Here is an 18,424-nt window from a genome sequence, read left to right on the forward strand (position 1 = left end):
AAACTGTAATGTGAAAAATAAGTAAAATTATAATTCAATTATCTATCGTTCTCCGTTTCTTCTGATTACCACGAATTATGAAACTATAATATAATTTTTAAGTAAGAAAAGAAGAAACCAATAAATTTATAAAATTTATGGTACGTTCCGAGTTGGCGTCACAAATACCGAACCGTCGGTAAAAGTAAGAGTAAACTTAACTGATCCATACCTCTCTTTCACCATTTCGGACAGATAAGATGATCAATGTAGCGCTCCATTCATTAAAAACGTTTTTGTCACAGCAATTCACCTCTTAATGTTTCGTTAACAATGCACAGCCTTATAACTTATGCAACATTAATAACGTTAAACAAGTTGGTCATATTTAAAGTTTGAAAAAAAAGCGAAACCGAAAATGACTGACAAAACCACATCCATACAAGAGGATATCATGAAATTTTTCACTCTGGCTAGTCATAGAATCTCTCAGTATCATGAAAATGTTTCTCAGAAATGCTTTTAAGAGAATTCAGGGAATGGATATTTGGGGCATCCATCTAATGTGAAATTTCTGATTAGATAGACGGTATTAACCTAAATAATGTCACTTAAAATGAAATATATTTATAAAATTCTGTGCCTTTAAAATATCGTGTAAAACAATTGGCCCTCCTAACTTGCAATAAGTGAAAGTGGTGTGAGCTTTCCAAACCTCTTTCTCCTCAAAAATAATTCACTTATAGTTTTTATGAAATGATTAAATCAATTTTTTTGCATAATTATTGTATTATGTTATTACAATATACTCACATTAATTTATTTGTATTAGTAAAAAAATACCTGCATAGATTGATCAGTTTGAAGTAAAAGCGTCTTGGCTTGAGCATCAAACAAAAATGGATAGTTGCAAAAAAACTTCAGATTTGTCTGAAGAAAAAAATACATTTATAAAATAATGCATGAATTACAAACTGAATTTGTATAAGTTGAAGTTTTCAATTTAATGAAGATGTTTACCCTAGAGTTAGGATTTTCTGAAGCCCAACGGACATAGTCAACTCTAATGTCCACAGTATCGCACAATTCGGTCATATGAAATGTATCATAACCAACTTTAGGAGAGTAAGTTTTCATACGATTCAATTTATTCAAACGTGATAACACTTCAAGTGAATCAATCACAGTTTTTTCACATTTGTTCAAATCAAATTGCTGTAACAAAATTATAATAAAAAAATAAGTAAATATAATTATAAATAATATTGATATGTACATTAATATAATTATAATGTAAATTGTAAATATTACATCATTTTGAAAAAACATCTTTTTTTTCTTACATTCTGCATGTTCATAAAAGGTGATGATCTTAATAGTACGAGTATAACATTCTTATAAATTTGTACCAATCTTTCGAAATAATCTTCGCTCTGCATATAATACCAATTACCTGAAAATCAGATATTGTATTGAAATATTTATTTCTAATATCAAAAACTGATACAGTTAAAAACAATTACGTAAGTAATCCCAAAAAATAATTAATAATTAATTAAACATACCTACAATTTTAGCTGCTTCTGTTTTGAGCCTTAGTAACGCTTGAGCAAAAGGTCCTTGTATCTTGGATGAGTGCCTGGCGTTGTTAAATTCATGATAAAGTGGTAAAGATACGTACAGCCTAAGTGTTTCAACGTCAGGAGGTGATTCTGACAAAAGAGGAAGCAAACTCACAACTGAATCGTATATCTGAAAAAAAGAAAGAAACATAGCTTTTTGCAAAATGCATTTGAATATTTTTGCCCAAGCTTTTCCTTTCAATTCCTTACTCTGATGCTGGCCGTCATGAAGCAGGGAGTAGTTCTTAGAGAAAGGTTTCTAGTAAGTTTGGGCCGATGTGGTGATCTTTTGAGAGGTCAATAGGTAAGGTAACCTGCATTATCTAATATTTACTAACAGTAAACAGCTCATGAACCTATTGGGAAGTTTTAGTTTATCTATGACCAGCATGTTACAACATTATCCCGTTAGCCTCGGCTTCTCAGCGCGACTAGCACGCCACATAGTGATCCTGCCAATAATGGTAGAAATGAGAAAAAATTGGAAATGGTCCCAACGTATTTCTTTTCAGTTTGTAACTTTAGGACATAAATATTTAAAATAATAGAAGTTTGATGATTATGAATGAGTATAGTCTTAAAATGTAAGGAAAATGTTTACCCTGGAGTTACGAATTGCTGTAGCCCAACGGACACAGTCAACTCTAATTTAGACAGTATAGCACAATACGGTCATAAGAAATGTATCAATACAAACTTTAGGAAGTAAGTTTTCACATAATTCAATTAATTCAAACATTATATCTCATAAGAAGGAATAAAAAAGAAAATAGAAACAAAGAGCACAGTCAAGAAAAAGAAACGCTGAGACAGACGCAAACTCAGATATCTGCAAGACTAAAATAATAGAAGAATAATAGAATAATAGAATCGGACATTGTACAAAATATTCTCCCGGAGCTTGAATCCCAAGATCTATCTACTTTCAAATTAATTCTCACTGATTTCCTATTGACAAACTATATAAAATAAAACCAGCTAATTTAAGCTATTTCGACGAAGATATAATTTCAAGGCATATTTTAAAGCCTCAGTCTCCAACCTAAGAAAACAACTCTGGTAACGCTGTTTTGGACTAGCAGAAAGTATGCTATTATCGTTTCCCTATGAGAAAAATTTGGGTACTTACAACATTTTTCACAGTTTCATTACGCAATCGAGAGATGGCAGTGAAACATTGTTGAACTGAAGTCATATCTAAACCATGATGTCTACTTGTGCAGCAGTAGTGCATATCTTTTTTTAGAAGAAATGAACCATTTATACAACACTGAGAGCTCAATACAGATTCTAAATAACTGTAATAACCAAAAATGTCCATAAGAATTAAAATTTGGGAATTATTACAGTAATGCACAAATTAACAGTAAAATATCAAAATTACGATAGTAAATCTTGATCAACTCTAGAATCCTCATGTAATTTTTCGCATTCTTTCATTTTTTCAAGAGTGACTGTCCAAATCTGTGAATCTTGAGGGAGTACTCTGTAGTCAGCAGCATTTCTCTTACCCTGAAAATTGTTTATCGAATAAAATTATTGAAAATTAGTGAGCTATATAAAAAACTAATTTCAATTAGTAATACACAGCTGCAAGGCATTAGTCAAAGCTAACGCAAAAAAAAAAAACTGTTAAAAAAATATTTTGAGAAATAGTATTATTTCAATGCAACAAGAATTATTTCAAAATCCTGGACCATTTAGTTGGACCAGTTTGCCGTAATTTAACAAATGCTTTAGAAACATATAATTTTTAACAAATTTTAAATTCATTAACCTCAACCGTAACTTTTAAAAAAAAGACATACGAAATCCAACCGATGTTGTTAAAATAGCTTGTAATAAATAAACAAAGATGAAGCAAGTACATAGAAAAAAGTAAATAAGTATGAAGGTAAAATACTTTTTTTGTAGGTAGAAGAGTAACGAAGCAATGGTCTCCACCCGAGTATAATCTGTCGATGGTTGGCCTAGATGAGTTTCCGTCATTTCCAAGCCAAGGTCCTACCACAACTTGTGGGCTGTTATAATTAACTAACTGTTTGGTACCAAGTTGTCCAGCACCTCCTAGTCCGAAAGAATATACTCGTTCCCGAGATGGGATAAACGCTAATGTATGGCGTCTGAAAAATAAAGGGATATTTTTGCAAATCAACTTAAGTATTGTATTTAAGTTCTTCGTATTCCTAAATGAGAAAAAGTACTCACCTGCCACAACAAACTTGGGTAACTGTACTTCCCATTAATTCCAAAACTTTCCTGGGTAAAACTTCGTTAGAAATAGATCCATGGCCAAGCTGACCATATTGACCTGCTCCACAGGTCAGCACGCCTCCATCCTATTGATAGATCCCACATTACTTTAAAATCTTCAATGCTTCATACTGATGAAGACAAAATACAGAACTCTAAATCTCAAAGTTATTGGCAGTTATTGAATTCTAGGAAGAACGGGAATCACTCAAGAAGGGATGCTTATCAAAACAGAATTAAGGACAAGGAGCATTCTACGTCCTATAAAATCAACATCTCATGCAAGAGTGCAGGAAAAGCAAAGTTATTTATTGCTCTTAATTAACTAGCTTGCGGTTCAAATTATACATGTCTATAAATTCTTCTTTCCAAGAGATTCGGTTATTGGCGTAGAAGAAAATGAAATGGCCAATGTCTTTGCAGAGTTATACGAATTATAGGGTCTGAACCTTTTCTGTTTAGATCTCTGCAAGATAGTCTCAAGAGAAAACAGGAGATTTGTAGAATTATGCTCTGAATCAATGTCCTAGAACGGTATAAGCGAAAATCTGTCTAGACTATAATCGGAAGAGATCTGAGTCGTGCCTCGGTCTGAAAAAACTGGCTCTTATGCTGAGGATCAGAGAGAATTCTAAGAAGCTCGTCCTAAACTTCGATGGCACCAACTGGTTCGTAGTAGGTGGAAGAAACTACAGTACAGCTCTTGACTGCCTGCGACGCCACTAAAGAATTAGAATTCAAGGGAATTTGATATCCCCTCAGATCCTCCCAGATTCTTAGATAACTTTGAAGTGGTATTGTGGGTTTACCTGGTATCAGAAAGGAGAGGCATACATCTTCAAGTCATAATGCGGTTTATTATCGCTCAAATGTCGCACAATAATTTTCAGACCCCAGATATCCAAGAAGATACAATCCCATCTATCTCATCAATTAAAAATAATAATTACAATGGGGGTGAAATTAAAAAAATATATATATATCTAACTAGTTGAATATATCTTCCCAGTGCTTCAGAACAGTACTGTTTAAGTACCCTACAGGAATCAAAATGAAAGAAAATAAATTTAAAAAACTTTCAGAAAGTGTTTAAAAAAAAATCATTGATTTCAGGATTTTTATCGTTTTTTCATGGTTTACAATCCCTAAAGTTTACAAACCCAAGCGAAGCTTAAATTCAAAACTTATTACTTAGCGACATTGGCCACTAATTTAACCAAAAATAAAAACCAAATTTAAAAAAACATCTGGGAATAGGATAATACTTAGCAAATGCTTCCGGCAACGAATGATCAAACATCCATTTTCTAGGCATCAAAACATCTGGTCCTGGGTCACATTATAAAGGCGAATTTTCTATTTATTTATTTCTGTTGGAAAATATTAGTTTTTTCGGTTGGAGGTGGACTTCTCAAAAAGCAGTTCTTAGTTTCTAATTTATCTGCCTTTGGTGTTCGGAGATTTTATGATGAGACAATGGCGTTAAGCAATTTTAAAAGGTACATAGATTAAAGTTCATTCAAAATAAAGAAATTGTTTACCTGAGATAAAAAAACACTAAAATCTTCACCACAAACAATATATTTCACCTTTATTGATCTCAGAGTTTTTAACTGACAAGGGTATATATGATCTACTTCAGAATTAAGACCTAGCTGCCCAAATCGATTTTTCCCCCAACCATACACAGCTCCTGAAATCGTACATAGTACCTTTTTACAATGTATTCAGAAGATATTTCGTTGAATATAACAATAATTGAAAGGAAGAAGGAATCTATTAGAAAACACAATTCTTTTACCTGATTTGGAAATGACAAAACTATGATACGCTCCACAAGCGATTAATGATATGGGTAATCCATTCAAAGATGTGACAAGTGAAGGCTGTGGTACAGATTTCACTTTCAAACCTAACCCTAATTGGCCATGCTCGTTGCTTCCCCATGCAAATAGGTCACCCTCTGAAATTAAAAAAAAAATTAACTATATTAATAAAAATTAATTAAAACATTGTTACTAGTTTCGATAGATTTTTTTTTTTTCTTTTTGCAAAAGAAAGTAAAACAATAATGTAACAAAATCTGCAACATCATCTTACTATTAGTTAATGCTAAACAATGTCTGTAACCACTAGCAATTTGTATGACATTGTGGGTGGCAAGAGCTTTCACAATTTTGGGTGTTCTTACTTCTCCATCAGAATCCAATCCTTAAAAATAAAAAATTAATATTGAATTTACAAAGTTTCAACTGAAATTAAAATGTCAGGGTTCATCTAAAGTGTATTTTATTATCAGTGTGCGCAATTATCACTTCACTTCAGAAGTTCTCACTGTTTACTTAAAGTTCACGATTGATTCAGTTCAAGAAAAAAACTGTGCTTGATAAATTAATTGTCTTCGTTAAATCTAGAGATTCGGTTGATTTTGTATCATAACTTTAAATGAAAAATAAAGCCGCTCCTGAAATTAACGAAGAATGGGAGGAAAGATTTCTTTTACACTAATAACGTGCTAATACAATGTTCATCAATTGTTACGTGCAATGTTAAGTAAATTATTTCACAACAAATCTAATAAAAACAATGGATTAGAGAAGACCAAAACAGACCCCCTAAAGAGAACGAATAGAAAAGATAAGGTGAAGCTGCGGTTATATATTGTGAGCTGGTACATGCCAATAGAACGATTACAACCGTACTCTTCTTAGCTTTAACGCGTTCTCTCCATTGTGGCAGAATAATATCACCCTTTGGTTTATTCGAGTAAGAACCCTGCTTTAAAAAGAGAAGCAAGACCGAAGATGTAATGTCACTCGCCTTAGAAAATTATTTTTTTAATTCTTTCTACCTAGCTTTAGTCCACTTTACGCGTTAAAAATTATACAAATAGGAAGACTTTTTTTTTACCATTTAGAAATTGGAGCTTAGTAACAGGAATTGAACAATAGGACATTTTTGACTCTTAGATGTTACTAGGACAACCAGGCATAGATTGAATGCTGCTGGAAAAATGTCAAGGGCAGAATAAATAAAAAAGTGAGAATTCCTTCAGATGAACAAGTTACGCTCCAGGTTTGGGCAAATTGTTTGTAACTCTAAACTTGAGAGGATTCATATAACCAAAAGCTCTTCTGGGTGGTTCTTGAACATGCCGCGAAAGAGGTAGTGAAAATGTAACAAGATTATCCGTGGCACTTACCGCCAGGCGGCAATTTCCACATGAAGCACACGTCCTACGCCCCACTAATAATAATGAAAAATATACGGTCGATAATATTTAACAGTCACACAAGTTATAGAAAATGTGGTCTATATCTCGAATAAATCAAACCTCATACAATAGTCTTACCGGACGGTGTTAACGGATGATTAAACAAACTGTTTTTGAAGAACAGTGGAGAAAAATGCACTCACTTTTGACACATTTAAGATAAAAAATGATGTCAGACTTCATAAAATCAACAACAAGTCATCAATCTAAAAGAAATGAAAAGAAAATACAAAAACTTAAAACAAAATTACCTAATTGCCCATATTTATCTGAGCCCCAAGTAAATACTTGTCCCCATTCATTAAGAGCCATAGAATGATTTTCTCCACAAGCTGCGTATTTTACTTTGTATGCACTCAGACCATTAACCAAATCTGTAATGAGACATAAGTTTTTTTTTTTACGAAAATTAAAAAGCTATCTAAAGAATATTAAATGTAAGTAACTTTAATTATTGCAATAAATATTTGTAATCTTCCTGTTCCTTAACGCAATGGACAATAGTTATTACCCTCAATAACGACGTAGTTCTTTAATTAGAAAACAATTTTGTATGAATTATTACCCCCCCCCCCCAAAATATTAATTTATCATTGTTTATAAAATGTTTCATCTCTTAAGTTATGGCCTGTATTTTATTAAATTGAAAAGTAATTTATTTCGTCACACCCGAAAATAGTAGCAATAGAAAATCAATATCTGGTGAATGATACAAAGAGATCTTTCCCAATGAAACATTTTTAAATGTATTCCTTAATATAAAAAAATATAAAACGGAACCTATCAAGTAATAGTAAAATGTTGGATTTTTTTTTTAAATTTAAAAATAGCAGTTCAGGAGGTAAATTTAGGGATCTAACCAAAACTATGCCATTTGATTAATTTACAAGATATTTATAGGTAAATGCTTAATAATTTTTTAAAGAAATGCACATCCTACGAAGTTAACTGAAGAATGGGAATTCTAATGAGAATTGGTATTTATTGTCTGGGTGCTCTGAGAAGACTCCCGGCCTTAAGGCATTCCAAAGTGCAGCAGAAATGGAAGCCAAAAAAACGCGGACTTCCAAAAGTCGTAGCATTAGTGGATAAAAACCTCAGACCAGAAAAAGTTCATTATTAGCCACTCACCTATATTTACATAAAGTCTCCAACCAGAAAACCAGTCAGACAGTCGTCACAGCCTTTTTGATGGGCTTCTAAGACTGGGTAAGTGAACTTACACATCGATTGGGTCTGTTAATGGTTATACTTTTAAGGATTGTCAGAAAGTATAAGAACGGTAGAACATGAATAGAGCACTTATTTTTTTGAATGATGCGTATGTCTAAGAGATAGGCTCTTTGGACAATAGAAACTCTTGTCTTCAGAGTTTACCCAGGAGTTTCTCTCAAAAAGGAGAGGAGTGATGCTCCCATTAGACAGTTCTATAACTAACTCCCTCGTCGAAGTAGTGCAGGCCGACTGGCCAACGGAATCCTGTAGAATATAAACTAATCTTACGTCCAATATTTATATATACATATGCATACATACATACATATATGTATATTTAGATTGCAGATAACAGATGGATCGTATTTCTTTACATAAACAGAATATGCAATTTAATATTTCCTAAATACAAGTAAAGCCTACCTAACAATTAAGTCTTAGAGATAACAAGTTAGAAACAACTCGAAATGCTTATTTTATTTTAAAAATCTAACAGTAAAAAAAGTTTTTGTTAGTAAAGGAGTTTATTTGAATCGTTCCAAATACCACAATATGGGATTTTTAAACCTGTAACAAATTTCACCTTGTGAACGAAGCAGTTATAATAATATTCTGTAGTTTTACTTACGAAGTTTAGTTCTAGCATTATTGTGGCCCAGTTCACCGAAATCATTACTTCCACAAGAATAAACTTCTCCGCCTGATGTCACAACTAATGTATGGGTCTTGCCACAAGCAACTGTTGTAAAGCAAATAATAATAATGGATTGTATCGCAGTGACTTAGGAAACATTCTAAGAGAAGTATCTAAGTCAGAACTTACTTGTTCGAATGGAAGTAGAATGAGTAAACTTGAGCTCCCTGGGCGAAAGGATGTGTTCTTCTTCGATGCCACCCAGGCCAAGTTCACCGTTCGCAGTATTTCCCCAACAGAACATTACTGAAAGTGTGCCACTATCCGTTAAATCGTCTTCTTCATACTTGTTTGAGCATAAATCCACAATGCTCATCTATTGAAAAACAATCGGCCATAATACGTCCGTAAACAATATAAATTATGTGAAATATTGTTTCTTATTTTACTATTTTTCTGGGTGTAATTTTAAAAAACTGCAAGTAACGCACCTGCCCAAATAAATCATCCTCGTTCATGGTAAAAAATAACTTTAGCTTGAAATGAAACAGTCAAAATTTTATTTAATACTAAACTTAAAATTAACTGAAAACTAACATCCTTGACTTATGTAAATTTGAACGCGTTTCATTACTTCAGCACATCCATTGAGACTGGTAGGTTAAGTGCATGTTTTCCTCCATTGTGCCTAACACTAACACTTCAACGGAGAATTAAGTAGCAAGACTAGAGTGCTAGGTGAAAAATTTGAACAAATTCTCTTTATGTCTTTATTTAAAGTCGTATTTCCAATTTTTATTTCTTTAGCAGATATGGCTTTTTTGTTGTTTTTTTTAAGAGCAAAATCCTTACCTCCTATAAATTACATCAGAATAATGGAGCCAATGTGTTTTCATTTTCGTATCCATGTTAACACTTAAAATTTTAGAAACCTCAAATGCTTCTAGGAATTTGGATTAGTTTAATACATGTAATTTTTACCTTCTCTAGTCATACTTCTACTGGCACCATATGAAATTTTACACAAAAGGATATTTTGTGAGCAGTGGTTTAACATTTATGTACCCGTAATAATTTGAAATAAAAAATCAATAACTATTAAAATAGATACATTCTTTTCAGTAATATTGTGACTCAATTACTTAAATTCACATCCATTGAAATAGTAAGTCTAAAACATTTCAAAACATAATAAGACAAACATTTTTCAAGTGGAGAAATGAATGTTACGTTTTGAACTTAGGAAAACCTGTCTCGAGTTATATTCGTGATTGCCACCAATATGAAAAATTTCTAATTTGTACTGCATGTTGATAAAGTTGCTAAGGAAAATTGGGCTGCACCCACCTTCAAGTTAAGTGAGTCTGTCCCTCTTTTACTTTTTCAAATTTTCTCTTTTTAATTAGTTTGTGCCTACGATTTACAGATTTACGGTGTTCATGCCACATTATTAAGAAACTAATTCAGGGAAAAAGTTCCCCCTCTGAGTAAACTTTTTACCTAACAGTTTAACTTGCTCTCGAAATAAAGAAATGTTTCATTTTTGTATTGAACATAAAAAACTATTCTGAATCAGCTTTGAACATAATACAAAATATCGGGAGTACAATATTGCATTTTACATTAGTGGCACAAATAATATTGAAGGAGGCAAGAACTTCAACCACTCTTATCAATTTTGCAACCCTTTCACTGTAATTTTGTACATTGACAGCACAAACGCAGCTTTAACGATGTGCAAAAAATAGAAGAATATCTTTTCATCTCCATTTCTAAAAATAAAAGACTTTAGTTAACCACTTAGTCTTTCTGTTTGAAAAAGGGTCTATTAATTGCTGGCAGTTACTAACTTTCTTAAAATTGTTTTAGAAAAAAATCTCGTTTTCAAAGAATTCAGAAATGGGCTTCCAGCATGCCGAGGCCACGCGTTACACGTTATATGCCCCATCGGTTACAATAAAAAAGCAATACAATCTGAAAGTAAAAGGATGATAGTGAGATTCCAATTTTGGAATAAAAATTCAATTTACGAATGTGCATCAACATTATCAACCTAAGCATACATGCGCTGCCGCTGAAAATGAAAGATTTTATTATTATTATTGAGTTCTATTTATGAAATAAAACAGATTTTCCAAATATAAGACTTTTTTAAAACCAATAATAAAAAATCTTCAGATGCACATTATTTCTGCGAATTCAAGTTGAAATAATTATAAAAGTTCACTATACATACGCATTCATACTCACGCTTTGTACGCATTACAGAAATATTTACTAACACTGATATTTAATAAAGCCACAGATAGTTCTTAGGATATGGCTTTTCCAGCTTGTCCCTATTCTAATCAAAAACTAAGTCCCTGCTATTTAAACGTACTATTTTTCTATGTGATGATGATAAATAACTTGAGAACCCTTGACTAATTCAAAAGGCTAGTGCTTTGTTCTCCTCTCTTTTTACATTTACTACTTTACAAGCGAGCGCCTTATATGTAATAACAGTGTAACATCGATGTAAAATATAAATCGCAAATAATCGACAGGAGAAAAAGCCAACTGAGGAAAATGTCATGAGATAGTAGAAGGGATGAGGGATATTGATTCTGTTATGAGGTCCGTAGCAATGGTTAAGCGCAGCATCCTGCACATATTCTCACTCAGTATTACAGATTCTCTTCACCGTAGCACATTCCGCCTAGCTAAACCACTCAGCGTGCTGAGATCAGCCAATTATCAGGTATCAATTCTAAATTAACAATATGTTTTCTTACTGGAAAAAGAGCTTAATATATATAAATTTATACAAAATATTTTTCTTACTTCATAACACTAAGTTACAAATTTGAAAGTTCCATATGTTTGTGGAAACTTTTGGTTTGAAGCGTCGCCACCAGGGTAGATAGACATACATCATATAATAGGTGACACGATTCTTAGTAGATGTCACGTGTTTGTAATGCAACTTCATGCGACAAACTAATTTTTAAACATTAAACTAACCAAATAATTACTCTTGTCCTTCCATACTCAACTAATATTAACTGACTGTTGCACTGCCTTAAAAAGTATAGGTATCAGTTAAAATCTTTCATATAAAAAACGACATATATTGAACATATTGATACTGCCATGAATCTTTAATTTTGATCGCTTCTTTTTTATGTAACATAAATTGCTTATCAATTAAAAAATGTTAGCTGCTAGAAAACATCATAAAATTTTATTCTTTTGTTATTTCATTATCAACAATTAACTTCCTCAAATGAAGCTTTTCTCCTCTCCCCTACCTCATTAATTTCAGTATCCTTCGAAAAGAAGATATGTAAATGCCACGAAATAATTGTAGATTTATAGATTGAATTTGGGGTAACTCTAGGAGTCGAGTTTCGAATTAGTAATCTTACTAGGGTTAAGTTTTTATTTTAGCTGATTTTGGTACTGGTACTCATAATGAATTTAGTCACAACTTTAATAAGCAAATATGTCTGTAGCCTTTAGATTCGTGAATGTGAATTTTGAGTCATTCAAGATTAAGTAGTTGTAAATGAAATATATTAATTATGAAATCGTGAACCATTGTTGTTGTAATAAATAAGTTCTAACCTGCTTTTTACTACTAGGTTTTTAAAGGATGGAAACCATGAATTTGATAATTCGAGTGGTTTAATGAATTAAAAAAAAAGAAGAAAGGAAAGAATTTTTCGAGACTAGTAAACCCAGTTAACACAAATGGATGAAACGTGTTCAAGAGGGTGGCGTTGTAACTGAAGAGCACCACAGAAAGCCTTCAACCTCGATTAATGAGGTTTATTTTCCACCATTTAAAAATGTTACTAATAGCAATCCTAATCGAACTTTATTCCCTCGATTCTAAATACTAAGCCAACTAATTTTAAAACCAACAAGGTTCGTTGAGAGAATGTTTATTAGGATATTATTGTAATTATCGTTTAACGTTTTGTTACCCCAATATACTTCGATTTTTGAACCTCAACGTTCAATTGCGTTGAATTATATACCTTAGAATAACTGAAACGCAAGTTTCAGTCGATTTTTAAAATATCTTAACTTTATTAAATAAATTTAAGGATAGTTCCGGTAAAACGGCGAAGATAAGTTTATTTCTAAACCCATTCCATTGTTACTGCTTCCTGAAAACAAACAAAATCTAGGAATATAATCTTAATGAGCGTACTTCAAATTTAAACCTGCATGGTTTCTTAAATGTCTACTGTGCTCTAGATATTGCGATATTTAAACTCTGCTATAAGCAATTGAACGTTTCATAAAATACGAGTTTTTCTGTACTGTCAGTGTAATTTTCTTGCACTTATGTTTAGGAATAGTTCATTTTTATACGTCGTTTTTCAAAGTGAAGAAGTCTCAGAAAAACAGAGTACAAGCTATAATTAAATCCCGATGAATTTGTTTATTAAACTACTTATGTGCTTAAAACTATTAAATTAAGCCTTTTAAATAATTGAAAATGTGTGACGGAGCTTGCATTTAACTTATTCACAGCTTTTCTTCCGCTCATTTACTCCCCCTCCCCCCAAATATACATTTTATTCAATTAAAAGTCGCCAATAAATTTAATCAAACAAATTAAAACAAAAAATTGGAATAATAATATGCTTAAAACAAATAATTTGGAAAAAATTGCCTCAATAGTTTATTAGAAATTTTTTCTATACAATGGTTTTATTTTTCAAGATTAAGTCGAAAATAATTATTGAGATCACGAAACCATTTTTTCGCTATCGAACATTAAGCGTTTCTCACTATAAATTTTCGCCTGACTGAAATGTTTATCGGCGGCAATACTTACAGCTTTGTATGAAGGTCTACAACAACCTCGAACCAGGTGTTTCTCCAGAGATTCGCAATTTTTCTTCTTAAATGGCTCTACTGTCCAAGAAGAAAAATGCATTCTCAATTACACTTCCTTCTCCTTAGTCAACCTCCTCCTGAATTTTACTCGAGCTCCTTTAACTTCTCCCTTGAAGGGCCACCACCTTAAGTAAAGCCTTTACTCTTCCAGCTTCCTTTCGGTGACCAATTATCATCTTACTTAGATTCGGATTTTATTCACTTTCTTTTGTACATAAGAACCCGAGATACTCAATCTGGTGCCACACTTCATTACTCATGTTATGCTCCGAATTTGGCCTAGGTCCCTTCTTTTATTGATCTGAAGATCTTTAGTCATTAAGTCAACAACCTAATATAAATTTCCATACACCACGCTTGCATTTTTTTCTATAGCTTCGCACCTTTTTCCAATATCCTATTAATAATACTTCCCTAGCAAGAAACTTCATAGTTTGCCAAAGTTTAGTTCTTTCGTGAGATAAAGTATGTGATCCAATTCCTTATCTAGCCTTCCCTACCCATTTTCCGGAATGGTTACTTTCCAATTCAAAACTTGATGGATGAACATCACGATCTTTGGCTGTTACCTCTTCCAAACTCCTGTCCGGATCATTAAGAAATTAATCAAGTAAATTTTATACGACAGAAATAAGCTGATGGACAGTTCTTCTTCTTAATGTAATGTACGTATAGTAGTGTAACATAATAGTAAACTTTATTAAACATACCATTTTTGTAATACAAATTAGAAGTGTGAAAAACAAAAGAAATTCGGAAGAGAGAAAAAATATTTATAACTAAGATTACTGAACCAACCTAGATGACAAGATAAAAGGAATATTGTTCATTATATTTGAAAAACGTAATCATTTGTTAAGAGCATATTATGTTCAGTTTAGGTTTAGAGTTACAATGTATAAACTTGAAATTTCCGCTTCATTAACACCAAATAGTCTTTACATTCCCTTTTTTGTGCCAAGTTTAACAAAAAAAAAAAAATTCTAAAAATATATTAGTACAAAATTAAAAGTAATTAATGAATTAAGAATTAATATTTGTTATTTAAAAATAAGACAGTATACACTTATTTATTTATTTATTTTAACTGGAATTAAGGTTTTTGCCTAATAAACTTTATATATTAAAACATGGATATTAAATTTGATAATAAAAATTAAATTACTAATAGTACTTACAAAATGTCACAAAAATGGTACGACTCTGGATGGTATTTAGAGATGATCTTATTTTTTTTACTCTGTTCTTTTATTGCTTTCTTAGTTGGTGGTCACCTGCGAACAGATTAATTTTGATTTTACTTTTTCATTTTAATTTTTTTTTTACGATTACAATATATTTGACTGGCAGATAAGTGCTACTAGTAATTAACAAATAGTAACAAGGTCCAAGTATGATCAGGTAGAATATTTCAATGCTGTATGTGAGGTGTTTAGGATTGGTCATAAAATCTTTAACAATTTTGATGTTATTTATTTGAATATTAGAATCTAAAAGTTTTCATGATAGGCTTTACAACTTTTCTGTTCATTTTATAGTGTGAATCTCAACTCCAGCCAAGAGTTGACAATCGAGAAAAGGGATGTAAGATCAGATGAAACGTACACATAAGTTTCATATCATACTTTTCAATCAATATAAGAAGTAAGGTTTTAAATTAGGCTTATTACACCATGAAATAAATAGCTGACAGAAAGTAATTACATGAAACTGAAGTCCCTCACTGCATATTATGCAAAGCGCTCGTGAACGAATAACTAGGTGAGAACCTTTAGCTCATAACCCAATTGAAGTCATAAATCCAATTCATTAATTTTTCTGGACGGCCAAAAATAAACATTTTAGTGTCATTTTTCCGTAAATTTAAAATTTCGAGAAACATTTTAAATGAAAAGGCGATAACATTGCGAAATAAAAAATACATTATCACCATTCGGTCTCTGAATAGAGCTCTCCAAAATAAGCACCTGCCTCAAATAAGTGAAAAAGTGAAAATTTGGAGTTACTTTCCGTTTGTTTCTGGAGCATGTGGAATAATTATGAATGCAAAGAATTGTGAGAAATAAAGGATTATAATTAAACTGTCATAATGTCTATAGATAACACTAGCAAAACTACCGAATGCTGAAAATACATTAGTTCAATTTATTTTTGCAATGATTCTTTAAAATTTTCATTATTTTTTGTTGTTTAATGTAAAATTATTCTTTTACAATGGTCTTGTGAAGTTGGAAAACCAAGACAATTAAACTGAGTTTTCCTTTCCTTAAAAATTTTAGAAAAGCTTTTTGGATATAAAAGCTTAATTTCTGATATAAGATGTATATTATTTTTTCACTATCTTATTCAACTCTTTAAAAATGTACTAGCTATTTCTACTTTTATTACAAAATTATTGATAGATGATTGAATCAATTTACCCTATTTAAATGTCTATTTAATTACATTAAACATTAAATAAAGAATTTTTTTTTTTTGTCTTGAAGAAAGACTTTTAAAGTAAGTGAAGTGATAAAAGAAGAGCTATAAAGGTAAGCTGAATGGATAATAAAAAGTGTTCTATAAGCTTCATTAAAAGTTCCCATTTTAATGGCTCACCAGGGAGTGCAGGACTGGCTCTTCTAGGAGCCACTTTTTTCCATCCTTTCCCAGTTCCCACTTAAAAGGGAAACCATTCAAGTACAGAGATAATTGGCTTTAACTTGCCTGGTTCACCGGGGTAAAGCCAAAGTTTATAAGTTAGTTACAAAATAAAAAAGAGTAACTCGTTATTTTAACTAGGGGAAGAAAAAATATTAACATTTAAATAAAGAATTCCAAATTATTTTTCCTTAATGGACTTCTTGTTTTAATTTTTCAAAAGAGGCTGAGTAAAACAAAATACTTGTTCGAGTGATAAAGCAGGGGAGGAAATAAAAAAAAAAAAGAGCACTTCCTTTTTTAAGCGGATTTCCAATTTATTTCCAAGAAGGATTATTATGCATTTTATTCCATAAACCTTGAATTAATTTCTGAGAGAATGAATTACTCTTAATTATCGAGTTTTCACCTTAAATTGACGAAACTGTGAGTCCAAAAAAATTATGTGAACATAAGTGCATGACGAAAAAAATTGCTCCGTCTTCTACTTACAAAACTGCAATATTTCTAAGTGACCTAACTCAAGCAGCATACCCCATAGTGAAACAGAAAATAATTATCTTCCTCCAAATGCACTATTCAACTGTCCTTAACATCTGGAAATTTCCCAACTTTCCTTAATTCTTATTATACAGCCCATTATCTCTACAAATATTAGAGGATATCAAAACGGGTTCAACGCCATTTTTCCAACACAATTTTTTATGTAGTTTTCACAATCATTATGAAACCCCGATCAGTTTTTTGGCCGTAGTTCAAAAATAAAATATATATATATAAAATAATTGGTAATTAGACGTTAAGCCCCGTCTAAAAAATATCCGATTTCTTTCCTTACTAGTGCTATACATTTTACTTTTGCCAATTTGAATTTGAATTAAGAGTAGTGCCCATTTGTAATGTACAAAATTTAGTAGGTAAGCAATTACACTATGTATTTACATGAAGTGAAACAAAAAATCTCACGGAATTACAAATAGATAGTTATTGAGGAAAGTAAGCTTGATGGACGACAATAATATATATTTTGAAACAGGAAAGTAGAAAATATTGGTGAATGTTATAAGGAATTTACCTCTGGTTCAACAACTCGTTACAAAATGCTTTTTCAAGACTGAGTAAAAAGTAAGGTAATTCTATTACCCAAATGTCACTAATTAAGTTCGGCCGAAGGTAGTAGATACATTAACTTGGCTTCTGATAATTTGGAAAGATGCCAGAATCTTTGTTCGGCGCTGAAGAAAGTTTTACAATCGCTTTCTTTTCATCTAAACGGCCTCTTCTGTTCTCTGTTTCAGTAGTGTCACTATGACAATTTATTTTGTACTCCAACTTTATTACGGTTTTCTGTTGCTTCAATTGGAAGGAAAGTGTAATATTCGCTTAAGCTAAATGCAATTAGACCCTTGAAGTGCAACACTAAACAAAATTTCACTTCCTCCCTTTTTAATTTTATGATAGTATTCTTAGCAGTATTCATAGCTGAAGTTACGTTAATTGTCATCACATTCATCTGTTATAATTCCGTGTTCATTTTTAAATCAAACTTTATTGTTTTATGGATTAATGATGGGGTATACAAGTTCCTGAATTGAGAGGTTTGAACTAGAAATAAATTTTGGTTGGTAACTGTTCGTTCTGCTTAGAGGTATGTATATTTTAGGCATTTAAGTGGGCCTTACTAATAAACAGCTTAAGAAAATATTGTGGTTGTTGTCGAATAGAAAATTGCCAAGGAAATTCTTCCTTCTTTTTATCACATTCAACAAACCAAGATTGCTGAAATAATCAGAGACATTTAATCACTTTATATTTAAAATAAAAATGAAACAAGAATTCAGAGACTTCAAATTTCAAATTAGACACAAATCAATAGTAATTAATATGTCATTATATAAGCGTTGCGATCAATAG

At 31.6% G+C, this 18,424-nt stretch overlaps 2 protein-coding genes across 10 annotated transcripts in view; one reads left to right on the forward strand and one right to left on the reverse strand.

Annotated features, from left to right (window-relative positions):
- The window catches only part of Herc4 (HECT and RLD domain containing E3 ubiquitin ligase 4), a 28,955-nt gene that overhangs the window by 3,796 nt on the left and 6,735 nt on the right, over positions 1-18,424 (reverse strand). For 4 of the 7 annotated variants that reach the window (XM_074122864.1, XM_074122863.1, XM_074122866.1 and 1 more), the window contains 15 exons: positions 15,049-15,144; positions 9,167-9,353; positions 8,972-9,082; positions 7,380-7,502; positions 5,955-6,065; positions 5,656-5,817; positions 5,396-5,547; positions 3,810-3,940; positions 3,505-3,724; positions 2,986-3,113; positions 2,731-2,899; positions 1,545-1,731; positions 1,323-1,432; positions 1,000-1,194; positions 823-909 (listed from right to left, as the gene is read on the reverse strand). In XM_074122864.1, coding sequence (XP_073978965.1) covers positions 823-909; positions 1,000-1,194; positions 1,323-1,432; positions 1,545-1,731; positions 2,731-2,899; positions 2,986-3,113; positions 3,505-3,724; positions 3,810-3,940; positions 5,396-5,547; positions 5,656-5,817; positions 5,955-6,065; positions 7,380-7,502; positions 8,972-9,082; positions 9,167-9,353 — 2,073 coding nt within the window. In that variant the 5' untranslated portion in view covers positions 15,049-15,144. Of the gene's footprint in view, positions 1-822; positions 910-999; positions 1,195-1,322; positions 1,433-1,544; positions 1,732-2,730; positions 2,900-2,985; positions 3,114-3,504; positions 3,725-3,809; positions 3,941-5,395; positions 5,548-5,655; positions 5,818-5,954; positions 6,066-7,379; positions 7,503-8,971; positions 9,083-9,166; positions 9,354-9,468; positions 9,691-9,829; positions 9,987-15,048; positions 15,145-18,424 lie in introns of those variants that run through there. The other 3 variants (XR_012456827.1, XM_074122867.1, XM_074122862.1) reach the window with 3 other exon arrangements.
- LOC141451465 (beta-1,4-N-acetylgalactosaminyltransferase bre-4-like) overlaps positions 10,003-18,424 on the forward strand; it is a 50,637-nt gene continuing 42,215 nt past the window's right edge. Inside the window, exons 1-3 of one of the 3 annotated variants that reach the window (XM_074122876.1) lie at positions 10,003-10,142; positions 10,221-10,335; positions 11,524-11,717. The gene's annotated coding sequence lies outside the window, so the exon portion shown is untranslated. Of the gene's footprint in view, positions 10,336-11,523; positions 11,718-18,424 lie in introns of all 3 variants that reach the window. The other 2 variants (XR_012456830.1, XM_074122880.1) reach the window with 2 other exon arrangements.

The sequence above is a fragment of the Rhodnius prolixus genome, unplaced genomic scaffold (assembly GCF_049639745.1).
Source record: "Rhodnius prolixus isolate KJV_2025 unplaced genomic scaffold, Rpr scaffold_8, whole genome shotgun sequence".
In the NCBI taxonomy this organism is placed as follows: Eukaryota; Metazoa; Arthropoda; class Insecta; order Hemiptera; family Reduviidae; genus Rhodnius; species Rhodnius prolixus.